Source organism: Saimiri boliviensis, chromosome 2 (genome assembly GCF_048565385.1).
Source record: "Saimiri boliviensis isolate mSaiBol1 chromosome 2, mSaiBol1.pri, whole genome shotgun sequence".
Lineage (NCBI taxonomy): Eukaryota > Metazoa > Chordata > Mammalia > Primates > Cebidae > Saimiri > Saimiri boliviensis.
The window spans coordinates 27,761,002-27,778,323 of NC_133450.1; the positions used below are offsets into that span (position 1 = coordinate 27,761,002).

The 17,322-nt window shown below is 40.5% G+C and overlaps 1 protein-coding gene across 14 annotated transcripts in view; it reads right to left on the reverse strand.

Annotated features, from left to right (window-relative positions):
• TTLL5 (tubulin tyrosine ligase like 5) overlaps positions 1 to 17,322 on the reverse strand; it is a 280,545-nt gene continuing 263,223 nt past the window's right edge. For 10 of the 14 annotated variants that reach the window (XM_074392954.1, XM_074392953.1, XM_074392952.1 and 7 more), the window contains one exon: positions 1 to 17,322. This exon is cut by the window's right edge and continues 20,092 nt beyond it. Coding sequence is in view for 3 of the 14 variants with exons in the window: in XM_039469444.2 (XP_039325378.1) it covers positions 647 to 669 (23 nt within the window). In the remaining 11 variants the exon portion in view is untranslated. The other 4 variants (XM_039469444.2, XM_010335313.3, XM_010335312.3 and 1 more) reach the window with 1 other exon arrangement.

The following is a 17,322-nucleotide window of genomic DNA, read 5'->3' on the forward strand; positions in this document are numbered from 1 at the left end:
TAAAAATAGAATTACTTTATTAATCTTTGAAATCAGTAATTCCAAAGGGTGCCTTTACCCTGGCTCGTGTTGTCGACAGCACAGCGACTTGTCTCCTCTCCCTAGGAGACTTGTGATGAATGCTCCTCCTTCCCCCAGACCCTCCGAAAAGGGAGAAGCGACTTTGGTAGATGATGAGGTTGGAATATTAAGCTTGTACAAACAAAATAAAGCTTCATACTGCAATCTGGAAAAGATGAGGAAGCAAAATGCAAATAGCCAAAAAGCCTCTTTTATATCATCTCTGTGCAGCAGCAGGAAAGGGACAGAGAAGACCTAAGCAGGTTGGGGGCATAGGGTCAAGGGAAGGTAAAAGATACACGTGTGCTCTGTTGGGGTATGTAATGCATCAGCTGAATGTCCCCACTGCCAAGTTCCATCAAAACCCAGAGGATCTGCTTTCCTGTTGTCCCAGTGAAAGTCTGCATTGGCCGATTGGCAACCATCTACTGCCACATCTGTTTGAAGGTTTTGGGGACTTTGAGGCAGCAAAAAAAAAAAAAAAAAAAAAAAAATACTATGGACCCCTTGCAGTGCTGGTGGATGCTTCACCCTCAATCACGCACCCAGGAGTGGTGAATAGGTTGTTTCTCTGTGTGTTTGTAGTTCATCTTTTAGTGTGAGCAGGATCTGAAAGAAAAAGGCAACCATTAAAATGAATGAAATGACAGCAGGGGTTTTACTTACAGGCAGCAATGTCTGCTTTATCTAACATCACTGAAGAATAAAGACGTGGTGGCTCAAATAAATGAAGTTCACTTCCAAGTACAAAGCTCTTAATTTTAACCACTTCTGTTGGAAACCTTCCATGCTGTTTCTTTTTTGTGTTGTTCTCGTTCCTTTCTTTTTCTTGGACAAAAACATTTTATCTTTTGCTTTTCAAATAAAAAATTCTAAATATGTCCATCTTTTCTAGAAACACATTTGCATTTTTAAAGTGCATGAAAAAAATTCTTTTTTTTTTTTTTTTTTTTTTTTTTTTTTTTTGAGACGGAGTTTCGCTCTTGTTACCCAGGCTGGAGTGCAATGGCGCGATCTCGGCTCACCGCAACCTCCGCCTCCCGGTTTCAGGCAATTCTCCTGCCTCAGCCTCCTAAGTAGCTGGGATTACAGGCACGCGCCACCACGCCCAGCTAATTTTTTTTTGTATTTTTAGTAGAGACGGGGTTTCACCTTGTTGACCAGGATGGTCTCGATCTCTCGACCTCGTGATCCACCCGCCTCGGCCTCCCAAAGTGCTGGGATTACAGGCTTGAGCCACTTCTTGCATGTATGCTTTTGAGCTTTTCTGAATTTTCCCTCGATGTCAGGTTGTCAGTCATCCTTTGCCTTCTCTGCAACCCCTCAATCCCAACAATATACACCTATATGCCCACCAACTAGTTTAGAAAAGGAATTAGCATCCCTTCTAGATCCTACCAATTCTTTCCCAGTCTCACCATCCTGAATTTTGTGTTTATCCTTCCCTGGTTTGCTTTTAAAAAAACAGGTTTATGATCTTTATACCACCATATAATATGCTGTTAAGTTTTATGTGGCTTTGAATTTTGTAGCGCTCCTGTGATTACATATGCGATCTCAGTGTACTACTGGTGGAAGTCCTTTGGGCATACACTTAGGAGGGGAATTGCTGGGCCAGAAACACTTGCATCTTCAACTCTCTAATGCCATCTTACTTGCCAAAGTGATTATACAATTTACACTCCCTCTGGCAGTGGATGAGTGCCCCCACTTCTCCACATCGCTACATGTGGAGAAGTAATGAGGTTAAGTATCTTTCCGAGCATCTATTGTGCATACGTGTGTCTTCTCATATGAAATGCATGGATATGTCCTGTGCTTATTTTCCTACTGAATTGTTATTTATTGATTTTTTAAAAAAACAGTTTGAGATACAATTTACATATGGTACAATTCATTCCTTTAACATCTACAACTCAACAGCTTTTAGTATATTATATTCAGAGTTGTCCATCCATTATCATAGTCAATCTTAGAACAGTTTCATTAACCTACACCTCTTCACCATCACCCCCTACACCTCCCATACCTCAGCTATAGGCAATCACTAGTCTAGTCTACCCTCTGTCTCTATAGATTTGCCTATTCTGGACAATTCCTATAAATGGAATCCTGCAATGGTCCTTTGTGACTGGCTTCTTTCACTTAGTATAATGTTTTAAGGGTCATCCGTGCTGTAGCAAGTACTACTCTACTCCTTTTTTATGGCTAAAGAATATTCCATTGTGTGTAAAGACCACATTTCATTATCCACTCATCAGTTGTGGACATTTGGGTTGTTTCTATCTCTTGACTATTATTAATAGTATTTCTATAAACCATGATGTACAAATATTTGAATTATGTTTTCACTTCTCTTGGGTATAGATACAGAAGTGAAATTAATTGCTGGGTCATATGGCAACTCTTTGTATAACTGTTTAAGGAACTGTCAAACTGTTTCCAAAAGCAGTTGCACCATTTTACACCCCTACCAACAGTACATGAAGGTTCCCATGCCTCTTTTCCATTATAGACATGCTGGTGGGCATGAAGTGATACACTGCTGTGATTTTTCTTTTTCTTTTGGTACAGATGGGATCTCATTGTCTTGCCCAGGCTGGTCTCAAACTCTTCAGCTCAAGTGATCTTCCGTGCTGTTGGCTGCTGACCACTGTGGTTTTGATGTGTTTCCCCCGTGGCTAATGATATTGAGGATCTTTTTATATGCTTCTTGGCATTGTATATATCTTTTCTGGCAAAACATCTGCTCTGTTCCTTTGCTCCTCTTTAAACCTGAGTTGTCTTTTTTATTACTGAATTCTAAGTGCTCTGTATGTATTTTAGATACAAGTCCCTTGTCATATACATGATTTGTAAATATTTTCTCAATTTCATGGATTATTGTTTTACTTCTTTGATAGTGTCCTTTGAAGCAGGGAATCTTAAAATTTTGATGTCCAGTTTGTCTGTTTTCTTTTTTGCTTATGCTTTTGATGTCATATCTAAGAAACTGCTTATTGAATTTCAGAAGTTCTCTTCTTAAATCTCGGGATACTAACTGTTTGGTTTTTATGTATTACAAACATCTTTACCCAGTTTGTGACTTGTCTCTTCACTCCATGGTTTTCTGAGACAGCGTTTTGCTCTGCTGCCGAGGCTGGAGTGCAGTGGCAGAATCATGGCTCACCACAGCCTCAACCTCAAGGGCTCAGGCAGTCCTGCCACCTCAGCTTCACGAGTAGCTGGGACCACAGGCATGTGCCACCACACCTGGGCTAGTTTTTAATTTTTTTTTGTAGAGACAGAGTTTTGCCATGCTACCCAGGCTGGTCTAGAACTCCTGGGCTCCAGAAATCCTGCCACCTTGGCCTCCCAAATGTTGACTTTACAGATGTTAGCCACTGTGTCCTGCCTGGTATTTTTTCAAAGAGATTGTTTTATAATTTATTGATTTATAAGATAAGAGGTGCTCAGGATAAAGATTAATTGTATCTGGATATGTAATTAACAAGTGATCTTTTCAGAAAAGGTTATTTCTTTATATTTATTTTCAGGACAGCATTTTGCCTTACCACTCAAGCTGAAGTGCAGTGGCATGATCATTGCTCACTTGCAGCACCAATCTCCTGGGCTCAAGTGATCCTCCTGCCTCACCCTTCTGAGTAGCCAGGACCAGAAGCGTGTACTACCATGCCCAGCTAGTTTTTTTTTTTTTTCCTCTATTTTTTTTTGTAGAGACGGAGTCTCCCTATGTTGCCCAGGCTGGTCTAAACCTCCTAGGCTCAAGTGAGCCTTCTGCCTCAGCCTGCCAAAGTGCTCGGTTTATGGGCACAAGTCACCACACATGGTCCAGAAAAGGTTTTTAAAAAATGTTAGAAGACTCCTAGAAAATCCAGGAGCGTCACCATAAAAACAGGATGGTTTATGTTTTAAAAAACAAAGCAAATAAAATAAGCTTTTTTTTTTTTTTTTTTTTTTTGGAGACTCTTATCTAGGCTGGAGTGCAGTGGCATAACCGTAGCTTACTGTAGCCTCGACCTCCTGGGTTCAAGTGATCCTCCCACCTCAGCCTCCTGAGTAGCTGGGACCAGAGGTGCGTGCCACCAAGCTTGGTTAATTTTTAAAGTTTTTTTTTTTTTTTTTTTTTTGTAGAGACTTATGTTGTCCAGGCTGGTTTGGAACTCCTGGACTCAAACAATCCTCCTGCCTTGGCCACCCAAAGTGCTGGGATTACAGGTGTGAGCCAATGTACCCGGCCCCTATAAACATTTTTAAACTTTCAAACATACATAAATAGTATGATACACTTCCACATTCTCATCATCTAGCTTTGATAATTACCAACATCCTACTATTTGTTTCATCTCTTCACATTTTTTTTTTCCTGGAGCATTTTCAAAGCAAACTCAAGGTAACATTATCACTCCACCCATAAATACTTCACAATCTATCTCTAATGGATAAGAAACAAAGGAAAAAGAAATTCCTACAATATCTTCATGGCATCTTAGAAGTTCTTAATTTTAACCAAGTCGAATTTATCAGTTTTTACCTTATGGTTTGCACTTTGTGGGTTTAATTTTGCAAGTCCTTTCATAATGATACGGTCCTCTAATGTCTTGTCTTTTCATAGTTGAGTCTTTAATCCAACCTGAATTTGTGTATAGTATGAAGCACAGATCTAATTCCATTTTTTTCCTACACAATAACTGACTGTTTTGACGTTATTACTGAAGTCCATCATTCCCTCCTCTAACTGCTATGCGTCTTGGTCATAAGTTGTTTCCTATACATAGACCAGTTTTAGGTTTCTCTATTTTGTGTCAATATCTCACTCTCTTAAGCACCTAAGCTTGATGGTAATTCTTGTTCTCTGGTTAAGACAAGTCACACACAGTCCCCTATTGGCATCCCTATTCTTTACAGGAGTAGAAGTGTTCTTCTTTCATATAAATTTCCAAGAAAATAAACGAATACCCTCTCAAATATGTTAAGTCAATTTTAGGGAGAAGTGACATCTCTCTCTTTTTTTTTTGGAGACAGAGCCTCACTCTGTTGTCCAGGCTGGAGTGCAGCAGTGCGATCTCAGCTCACTACAACCTCTTCCTCCTGGGATCAACTGATTCTTGTGCCTCAGTCTCCCGAGTAGCTGGGACTACAGGCATGTACTACCATATCCGGCTCATTTTTTTGTATTTTTAGTAGAGACAGGGTTTTGCCATATTGCCCAGGCTGGTCTCAAATTCCTAGGGAGCTTGGGCAATCCCCCTCAGCCTCCCAAAGTGCTAGGATTACAGGCGTGAACCACCACAACCTGCCACAAACTGTAACTTTTAATCCATGAACATGTATGTCTCTCCATTAATTTCTGAAGTGTCTCTTGATAAGGTTTTAGATATATATATATTTTAATCATGGGTCTTATGTATCTTTTGTTAGATTTATTCCTAGGCGTGTGCTTTGATGTTCTGTAAAGGGTATCTTTTCTGTAATCACATGCTGTACTTGTTTGTGCAGCAATACAGAAATGTAATTGATTTTGGAAAAATTCTCTGATAAAGCTAACAATCTACTTGAACATTCTCTCTGGGTTTACAATCAAACACGTTATCTGTCTCCTTTCTGATCCTGTGTCATTTCCTGGTCTCCGTTTACTTTACTTGCTAGGATGTCCCACTACAACACTGACTAGAAGTGACGGTGGGCTCCCTTGACTTGCTCCTCATTTTAAGGCATGAATACTTTCAAGGAATCCCAATTAAAAGTATAATGTTTGGATTTGGTAAAGATACTTTATTATTAGATAGTGAAAATTCCCTTCTATCCTAGGAAATTTTTTTAAAAAAAGTTTTTTAAAAAAAACTTTTTTTAAAAAAACTTTTTTAAAAGTCATGAAGATACAAATGCTAATTCTGTATCCATTGAAGGAAATGTATTTCCCCTTTAATTTGTTACTGCAATAAATTACCTTGGTCAATTTTTACTTTTTAAATTGTAATTTTTTATTGGAAAAAAATACAATTTGACATGGATTTGAGGCAAACTGTGCTTTAAGTGGATTTTCTTTAAGTGCTTAAACAGTTTTAAAAGCAAGTAACAATAAAACAAAATGTTTCTGGTACAGGACCAGCAGTACAAAAAAAGAGTGTAGGAGTATCTGGATATATACCCCTTCCGCCCCTTGTCATCTCAGCCTCATCTATTCTCACTCTCCTCTGCTCTCTTGTGCAACACTACAGCTCCACTTGAATTTCCCAATCACAGCAGCCACATCCCTTCCCCAAGGCCTGTGCTCACACTGTTCCCTCCACCTGGAATTCCCTTCCATGCATATCCGCCACCTCAGTCCCTCTTCTTCAGGTCTTATATGTCAAAGGCCACTTTCTCTGACTTCTTTATTTAGAATGGCAAACGTCCTCATTCTCTATTTTCTTTGACTGCTTGTTTTTTTCTCTAGAATATTTCCCACTATCTCACGTACTATTTGTAAGTTACTTATTTGGTCTGTTGTCTGTCTCTCCTATTGGGGACTTTTGGCTGTTTTGCTCACTGCTCTATGGCTTGTGCCTAGCGCCTACAATACTGCTGAACACACAGAAGATGCTTGGTACATATTTGCTGCATTCGTGAATGAATCAGCCTTTGATTTTCACTGGAACGTTTAGTGGCCTCACATTTTTGAAGCGACCAATGCTTTTATTTGTTAGCATTGTTTTAAGTTGCGCTTTCTATTTGTTCTGCCCCTTCTCTGTTTCCTTTTCTTCCTTGTGGGTTTATTCGTTCATTCCACTTTCTCTGCTACTTTGAAAATGTTCTATTTAAAAAAAAAATACTTTATTCGGGCCAGGTGCGGTGGCTCACGCCTGTAATCCCAGCACTTTGGGAGGCCGAGGTGGGTGGATCACAAGGTCAAGAGATCAAGACCATCTTGGTCGACATGGTGAAACCCCGTCTCTACTAAAAATACAGAAAATTAGCTGGGCATGGTGGCACGTGCCTGTAATCCCAGCTACTCAGGAGGCTGAGGCAGGAGAACTGCGTGAACCCAGGAGGCGGAGGTTGTGGTGAGCCGAGATCGTGCCATTGCACTCCAGCCTGGGCAACAAGAGCGAAACTCCGTCTCAAAACACAAAAACAAAAACAAAAACAAAAACTTTATTCATTTAACAATTGTATATGTTAACTATGTAAAGCTAAAATTCATCAATCATCTTACCTTTTTATTGTATAGTATGAACTTAGATGACTTTAATGTTGAACGTCTGCTCTCCTTGATTTACGGGATACAGTGGTTTGGATATTTTCATGTTCTTTTTAACCTCACAAGAACATTATCATCACTTTGTTGCTCATTATGTGCATATATGCCATGATTTTGCACATTCTTTGCCCCCAATTCCTCCTGCATTTCAGGTCTTTCTTCTGGTCTTTTTTTTTTTTTTTTGAGACGGAGTTTCGCTCTTGTTACCCAGGCTGGAGTGCAATGGCACGATCTCGGCTCACCGCAACCTCCGCCTCCTGGGTTCAGGCAATTCTCCTGCCTCAGCCTCCTGAGTAGCTGGGATTACAGGCACGCGCCACCATGCCCAGCTAATTTTTTGTATTTTTGGTAGAGACGGGGTTTCACCATGTTGACCAGGTTGGTCTCGATCTCTTGACCTCGTGATCCACCCGCCTCCGCCTCCCAAAGTGCTGGGATTACAGGCTTGAGCCACCGCGCCCGGCACTCTTCTGGTCTTACATTACCTTCCTCTGTCTGAAATACATTCTTTACACTCCTTGGCAAAGGTCTGCTAGTGACAAACTCTTCTGGGTATCATGTGTTGGAAAATGTATTTCATCCTCATTCATGAAGATATTTTTGCTTAAAATACATTTATGGTTTAGTAATTATTTCCTTTCCTCAACAGCAACATTACACTGTATTTTTGTTTCCATATTTGCTGTTGAGATGTTAGCTGTCAATCAGACTGGAACTGCTCTGGTAATCCTTCCCCTCTGCAGCTGCTTTAACATCTTTGGACCTCAGTGCTCTAAAGTATGATGTGTCTAGGTGTGGATTTCTTGTGATTCACTGCAATATGTGTATCCTTCACTAGTTCTGGAAAATTTTTAGCCATTATCTCTTCGAATATAGTCGCTTTCCATTTTTCCTTTCCAGAGCTCCAACTAAGTATTTATTAGGCATTCTCAGTGGGCTTTCCACCTCTTTTTCTTTCTGTGCTGCATTCCCGATCATTTATTTTTTCATTTATTTATTTTTTCTTTTGGAACAGGAGTGAATGTTTATTAAAAAGCTTCAAAGCAGGAACAAAAGGAAGAAAAGTATAGTTGGAAGAGGGCCATGCAGGTGGCTTGAGGGACCAAGCGTGACGTCTGACCTTCTGACTTGGAGTTTTATATGTTGGCATACTTCTGGCATCTTGCATCTCTTCTCCCCTGGTTCTTCCCTTGGAGTGGGCTGTCCACATATGCAGATGCAGTGGCCTGATGGCACTCGGCAGGTGAGCATCCACAGAGTGTTTGCTGGAGCTGTACGCATGCTCACTTGAGACGTGTTTCCCTTACCAGCTGAATGTCCCTAGGAGGTCCTGTGCCAGTTAAACGCCACCATTTTGCCTCTTCATGCACATGCTCAAGCCAACTCACCCAACTCCTGAGATCTTATCAGGAGTATACTAATACCAGTTTCAGGTTTTTCCTATCTATAAGGAGACTGCCTTTCCGTGCTGGTTGCAACTGATTATTGTTTTAGAAAAACAGTTAACAACTGCCTAAACATCACCTGTCGCCTGACATTGACCATCAGGTGATGCGGGAGCGGATGGGGAAGGAGCCCTCTCCTGCCCATGTCTACCTACTATAACCTTTCCCCGCTCAAAAGTCCAAGACCCCGATTCTTTGGGGAAAGTAGATGAAGCTCAGTCTTCTGTAATTGCTTTCTGCTGACAGAGGGGTGGTAGTTGGCTGTTCTGCGGATCTTGGCCTGTTGCTAGCTGTCAGGCGAGGGTGGCTCCGTGGGTTGGTCAAAGTGGTATCCAGCCAGGCCCAAGGGAGATAGGGACAGGATTTTGTCTTTGTTGTGTTCCACTGATGGGCAATCTAGGGGTCCTCTGTAGAAGGGTGACTCTTGAATATTCAAAGGATGATACCTCTCACTGAGAATGATCTGAAGTTTGATGGCAAGCAGGGAATGTATTTGAGTCACACAGCAAGGTAGGTTACCGGCGGAAGGTATACAAGTCACATGGCACTAGAATACGTTAGCAGTGAATCTGTATCTGGACGGCTCTGCAGCAACCTCAATTTTTGCCTCCTCAGAAGAATGTGACTGAGGGGCATAAGGCAGAAGGAGAGACCAAGGCAAGTATTACAGCAGGAGTGAAAGTTTATTAAAAAGCTCTAGAGCAGGAAGGAAAGTATACTTGGAAGAGGGCCAAGAAGGCGACTTGAAAGACAAGTGCCCAGATCATTTCTTTAAATACGTCACTGAGTTCATTAAATCTCTCTTCAGTGAACGGGTCACATTTGCAGGTAGGCCCATCCACTGATTTTTAAACTTTAATCATTATTTTTTCAATTCCAATTTCAATTCGTTCTATTTCAAATCTGCTTGGTCGTAATTTTAATCTCCTAGTTTACTCTCTCTTTTTAATTTCTCTAAACATATGAGAAAATTTATTTTGCATGATTTGGCAATTTCAATATCTTAGTCTAACACTGTTATCTATTATTTTATTGGCTTTGCTCATGGCGTCACGTTTCTTTATTTGTTTTCTGATTTTAAACTCTGATCTCATAAAACTTAATCTGTGAGAATTATTTGAGGTTGGGGCTGGAGAAGGATTCCTCCAGATAAAATATGCATTTGATTCTGCTAGGTTAAACTCCCAGTCTGAAGTTTTCGGGCCACCTACAGAATGCGAATCCATATCCCAAGTTTACAAGGGGTCCAGCTTGTGGTTATAAATTACCATCACTGCCTTTATGACCACAGTTATACAGCCAGGCTCTTCCCGCATCCCCCTCCCTTTTTTGTAGGACTTTGAAATGCCAGCCATTGAAGCTAACCTATCTTTATTTTTGCTCTGATGGCTTGGCCTGGAAATTCTTTTTTTAGTCAAATCTACAGACAATGCTGTCCTTATACACTCACTTGGCATTTAAGAAATAAATGAAGTTATATCTTATTATGTTAGTCCTAAAGTCAACAAGCAACACAAACATAAAATATACTCAGAACTACCGTAAAAAGTCTTAAAGCACCTGTAAAATACATCATGCCAGTTTGGCAACTATCAGGGAGTCCAACAAACACACTTATTCTTCCAGCCTTTTGTTCTTTTGTTAGCACCTGACTAAAGTGACTGGATTGTGTTTGGGGCCATAGAGAAGGCAAATATTTTCAGACATTGTGATCGACAGTTGCCACGGTGAAGTACACCATGAGAATCGCCTAGGAATAAAGAACCATTGAAGCCAAGAGCAGATTCACATCTCATGCTCATTTGGAAGCATAAGTTACCTGAGAGGAATGGTGGATAGACTCTCCTAAACTACCTAAATCACTGTTTCCTTTATTGTCTGGGGGTGGTATTGGGAGAGACTTTGTCTGGCATATATTGCTTATTTTCACTGCTACATTCTTAAGTGCAGAGACCACATTTTACAAATTTTCACATGACCCAAGGCACCTAGCATTCTGCCTTGTAAATATTTACACGAGAGCTGCTTGGTAAGTAGTTGATTGACCTCTGATCAATAGCAGTGTTACCCTATGGGTGGCAAACGACTTCCAACTAACAATACAAATGAGGCTTCTACAAACAACAAAAGGCCTAATGTGATCAGTGGCAATCTGTACTTCCAGGCCAGTCCTTCTACCATGCATCAGCTGTCTGAAGACAAGGGATACACATTTTTTATGACAGTCTATGATAAAAAAGTTTATCTTAGACTTCTCTGCCAATAAAGAAGGCCCTAAGCCAGGCAGGTGTGGTGATGTATGCCTATAATCCCAGCTTGGGAGGCTGAGGAGGGAGAATCACTTGAGCCCAGGAGTTCAAGATTCAAGACCAGCCTGGGCAACATAGCAAGACCCTGTCTCAAAAAAAAAAAAAAAAAAAAGAAAGAAAAAAGAAAAGAAAAGAAAAAAAGCCGGGCGCGGTGGCTCAAGCCTGTAATCCCAGCACTTTGGGAGGCCGAGGCGGGTGGATCACGAGGTCGAGAGATCGAGACCATCCTGGTCAACATGGTGAAACCCCGTCTCTACTAAAAATACAAAAAATTAGCTGGGCATGGTGGCGCGTGCCTGTAATCCCAGCTACTCAGGAGGCTGAGACAGGAGAATTGCCTGAGCCCAGGAGGCGGAGGTTGCGGTGAGCTGAGATCGCGCCATTGCACTCCAGCCTGGGTAACAAGAGCGAAACTCCGTCTCAAAAAAAAAAGAAAAAAAAACTTACAGTGAAAAGAAAAAATTGCCATTTGGAAAACGGGGCAAATAAAGAAGGTCCAGACCTTAAATGTTATGAACATACAACCAAAGTTACTTTTTTCCCTCCAAGGTCTGAAGTAAATAAGAAAAATCAAATTAAAAACTTAATTTAAAATACTACCTAAATGCAAAGATGTTTACCTCTTAGATTTGTCCCTAAGGCCTTTTCAACTGATCTGGACAGCCCTGGCAGTATCTTCTGGCAACATTCTGGTTCGATAAGAAAGGAAGTGAATGAATCAATTTATTTATATCCTCAGTGACATTAGTAGAAAGGGACAGCTGGGGCGTGTGGGCCAACCTGCTGCCCCCTCACCTTCCTGGGCAGAGCTCCAGTATGTAGGAATGAACAACACAGGCACAAGAGCATCAGATCCATTTCATGAAACCCTGCCTGAGTGTCACAAAGGCGCCGGGCACAGCTGCAAGGGGTTTGTTCAGAGCAAAGGCAGCCCAAGGAACTCTGCAATGCAGCCACATGGGAGCTGCTGACTACAACAGCACCACCAAGCCCTCATGCCCTCCCAGAAATGCTTTTTAATTTCTCACGAGTAATGCAGGCATCTGGTTCAGTTCAGATGATAAAACCAACAAGAGCTCAAGTGTCCATCTATGGGGAAAGGTTTCCTTTCTACTCGCAAATGAGTGTTGAATAATTTTAATAAAATGCTATTTTAAGAAATTCTACCATAAAGAATTGTAGTAATGCAAGACTAATTCTTCTAAGAAAAATGCACATAATTCATTTCTGAAGATACAGTTAATTCTTACAAACCTGTAAAAAACCATGTTCCCCTTTTCTGGATCATTTTATTACAATAAGCCTGTCAGATGGGTATGCTAAAATTTTATCATGGAATAGAGAGATTGAGATCTCTGAATGACTTTCAAATGTCGTTTAGTGAAAAGTGTTTCTTTTTGCAACTACATTTAGACAGTAAGCATCCTAAGGGAAGACTGATTAACGTGTTTGACAGAGGTTTTTTGGCATATGAATACTTAATAACCACCCTTTTATGAAAATTTAAAATGTTTACGGTTGATTAAAATTAAAGCTCTTGAGATCTAATTCTATGATCTACCATGCCAGTTTCGAAGCATCACCTACTTGAGTATATCTGATGTATTTTTATATAAGCATATAAAACCTAGATTTAGAAAATAAATGACTGAATTATTAAAAGGAGAGTCACTTTTTCTATTAAGAGTTTCTTTACTTTCTTAAAAAGATTTAATTTCTTTATAGGGAGCTCTGGCAATGAAGAGGGGTAGAGTAAAACAATGCTACCGGCTATAAACTGATTTATCCTATTCACAAGCCTTAAACCTTTGGGATTTAAGGATAATTATTTTTGTTTTCTGCTCACTGGAGAAAATCTTTGGTGGGGCATTAGAATGGATTTTTATACAGCTTTGAGTCAAAAGATTGATGTAAGTGGGGTTTCGTCTCTTCTAGAATAGCTTCTAGTCTGATAACAATTCAGCCTCATTCCTCCTCTGGTAGGTGCAGTATTATTAATGAGTCAAAGAGGACACCAGATACCAGTTCTCTGCCTGAAGATCAGGAGATCAGCACTTTCAGTGCAGAGTGAGGCTGTGTCTCAAAAAACAAACAAACAAAAAAAGGAAGTAAATGAAGGGACTCTAGACCAGTGACCACCAGTCACTTTCAAACTTTTTTTCTGATTGCAATGCATAATAAAAAATGTGTCTCACATTGTCACTGAATACATAACCATCTTTATGACTTAAATAAAATTCCCCTAATACTTAACTATACTTTTACTATAGATAGACCCTGGCATTTTTCTATTTCATTCTGCTGCAGTGGGGAGGAGATGCAGGGAATGATGACTGTGACTGGTGGTGTGCTAGAAAACATTTCACTGGCTCTCTACAGTAAAACAAACGAAAGCCCCAACTTTGTGTTGTGTGCTGATTTCCGCCACTATTGAGTTCAGATAACCGACACGAAGTTACTGAAGGCAGAGTTGGGAAGGGACACATTCTATTAGTTCTCGTGAGCCTCACTGTGACCCACTAAAATGAATGGATGACCCACCACTAGGTCATGATTCACAGTTGCTGTTTTTTCCCGAGACAGAGCCTTGGCCTGTCACCCAGTTTGGAGTGCAATGGCGTGATCTCAGCTGACTGGAACTTCCGCCTCCTGGGTTCAAACAATTCAAGCCTCCCGAGTAGCTAGGATGACAGGTACCCACCACCATGCCCAGCTAATTTTTGTATTTTTAGTAGAGATGGGCTTTCACCATGTTGGCCAGGCTGGTCTCGAAGTCCTGACCTTTTGATCTGTCCATTTCCACCTCCCAAAGTGCTGGGGTTACAGGCATGTGCCACTGTGCCCTCACAATTTAACAATCATGACTCACAAGTTAACAATCACTGCTCTAGAGGATGGGCAATCAAGCTCTTGCCTAGTTTTCAGAGGAAACTGAGAGTGGCCAGTATATACTGTTTTCAGGAGGTACTGGATGAGATCTCATGTGCTAGGGATGACAAGCCTCTGGGGCATTATAGGAAAACAACTCATGCCTACTCTGCTGTAAGCTTCTATGAACTACTGTGCCTTCGGCCTCCCCAAAATCGATCATCCTGGGAAACCGAGATGTACCAGCAGTAACCTTAGAAAAACTGCAATCTCTCTGTGCTTCAGTTTCTTCCTCTGTAATATGAGAACAAAAACGTATGTACTTCACTGGATTGTTTTAAGGGCCAAATAAGGAAATCTACATGAAAGCATTCTGAAAATTATAAAGGGCACTACAGGGTATTATCCATATAAACGGATTTAATTTAACAAAATTTTATTCACAGGCAATTTAAATAAAGTCATCTGTCTTGGCATTTGAGCTCACTGATCGTTTCCATCCTGGGTCTCTGAGTTTCTGAAATATCCAGGTGCTTCTCAAGGCTGCCTCCATGAGCTCCCCACTGGCTCCTTCTCCTCAATCCTTTGAACCTTGCTGCTCATCCTTAAACTCTTTCCTTTGGAGAATGTACCCACTCACAGCTTTAACAAGTATCTCTGTAGGGATGATTGCTCAGCTCTACCTCTGGCTCCGACTTCTCCCTCTCTTTTGAGAAAACCTAGCTTAGTTTAACACTCAGCCATCATCGAAACTTGACTTCGAAAATTCTAACAGTACTATCTGCCCCACTCGTCCAGATGCTAATTTTATCAGTGGCACTAGTATTATCTCAGTTACCAAGGTTTAACTTAAGACCACATCATATCCATTAGGATGGCTACTATAAAAACATAAAATAAACATTTTAAAAAACATAAGATAACAAGCGTTAGTGAGAATGTGGAGAAATAAAAACCCTTGCGCTCAGGTGGTGGGAGTGTAAAATGGTACAGACACCATGGAAAGCAGGAAAGTGGTTCCTCAAAAAATTAAAAATAGAATCACCATATAACCCAGCAATTCCACTTCTGTGTGTATACCCAAAAGAAATGAAAGCAGGGACACAAACAGATATTTACACACCCATGTGTCCATTAATGGATCAATGGATAATGTGGTGTATACATACACTGGATTATGACTCAACCTTAAAAAAGAAAGTTCTGATACATGTTACAACACAGATAAAGCTGGAGAACACTAACCTAAGGGAAATAAGCCAGTCACAAAAGGACAAATACTGTATGATTCCACTTATATGCAGTACCTAGGGTAGTCAAATTCATAGAGACAGAAAGTGGAATGGTGGTTACCAGGGGCTGGGGGCAAAAGGGAATGAGGAGTTACTGTTTAATGGGTAGAGAGCTACAGTTTTGCAAGAAGAAAAAAACTCTGGAGGTGAATGGTGGCAATTACAATCCTAAGAATGTGGATGTACTTAATGCCATACACTTAAAAATGGTTAAAACAGCATATTTTATGTATAGTTCACCACAATTTTAAAGATGTTCAATAATTACAGATATTGATCCATCACTAATTCTGCTCCAGTGTTATATGAAGTGCTGACTGCATGCATTGTCTTATTTAACTCTGCATTTGTATAGATGCTAAGAAGCTAAAGGCGAAAAGTGAGAAAATTTACTATTTTTTTCTGCCTGGTGACACTGTCCATTTGCTTATAGTTCCAGCCCCTTTCCCTTCCTTTGGGAAATTGCTACCCACTTCTTCTATTCCAACCAAGCTATTTTACTGCCAGGCTACAAATGTTAATTTCATACCGTCTTGATCACAAAAGTTGATGCAAAAGTGATCCCACGCCTGGCCAAAGCCTGAATCCCCTTGGCCACAGCAATTACTTCAAGAGGCTGTCTTATTTTCCAGGCCAAGCCCATCCCAGAACTTCTTTGGGTATATACACACACACTAAGACAGGAGGAGAGAAGCTTCCCTCGCTCTGTAGTCACTAAGCTGGGAAGAATAGGAAGAAAGATGATCAAATCACACTCCTCTATCTGATCTTGCCACATGAAAGAAGCCATGTAACCCAAGAAATAGGGAGGTCAATGAGGCTGTGATGAGAAATACAAAGTGAGGAAGAGAGCTGGTTGGAAAGACCATGAAGCAGAGAGGGATGGAGAGCAAGAAAAATCTGACTACACTTTAAGACAAGCCAGAGAAAGAAGAGAAAAACTCAAAGGTAGAACTGATCTAGTGCACCCCTCAGAAGGGCCATTCTAATCTTTGCTGGAGCAAAGTAATAGACATTTGGTAGAAAAATCAATCTTGGAACTCTCTATTTTCTAAAGAAAACCCAAAGAAGGAATATCTGTTTCCACTATAAAAACGAGGCAGTAAGAAGTATTTCTCATATGATTGTTGTGATTATTAAGTGAAAAAAATCTATGTAAAAACTACAGCACCTGGGATATAGCAGGTGCTCAATACATAACTGCTATTCCTACCACAATTTTTCAAACTCTGATGACAAAAAGGATCGAGAACCAGAAAACTCAAATTACTATTTAGGAGAATAGAGCACGAATTTGAAGGCTATATGCAGTAACTTTGTATCATTTCTTCAAGGGTTTTCTCTTTTAAAAATTTCCTATTTGTGTGGTTTAAAAGTCATCTATGCATGAATTTTTTTTTTTTAAAACAACAATACAAAAGATTATGGAGTTAAAGTATCTCTTCTACCCTAGTCTCTTGGGTCTCCATCTCGAGGCAGGCAGCTGCCTGTTACTGGTTTGCATAGGTGTGTGGTTCACCCTTCTTAGGACTGTCTATGCAAATACAAATGTATATTCCTCCTCCTCTTTTTTGCATAATCTGCATCATCTACAGTGGGTTGGGGTTATTTTGCATCTTTTACTTAACAGTATCTCTCAAAAATTGTTCCATATCAACATAAACATCTACTTTCAAGAGAACTCTTTAGATAATCCACAGAAATATCCAAATCCCAAAACATCTTTTTAGTGTGGGTCTTGTGGGATCCTCTCCCCATCCGTCTGACTCTAGTTTCACAGCTTGTTGTATGGGAAACTGAAATGGATCCTAGAATCAGCCTGTCATGTTGTTACGAGGCAACCTGGAGATAACAGGAAACAGCTTCTTCCTCTCTTAAAGGCCCACCCAAGAGAGAGTTCCAATGAAGCAGGAGCTCAATTATTGGAGCTGAATATGTAGAGATGTTGTTACTAGTGACAGCTCCTTAGAGCTCTCGGGAAGGCAAAGGGAGAGTTTCCCTTCATATTAGCATCATTCAAGAAACCAACGAGGGCTGTTGGTGAAAGGAAGTCTGACCTTGGTTGGGAATAATGACAGCTTTGCCACATAGCCTCTGATTGTTAT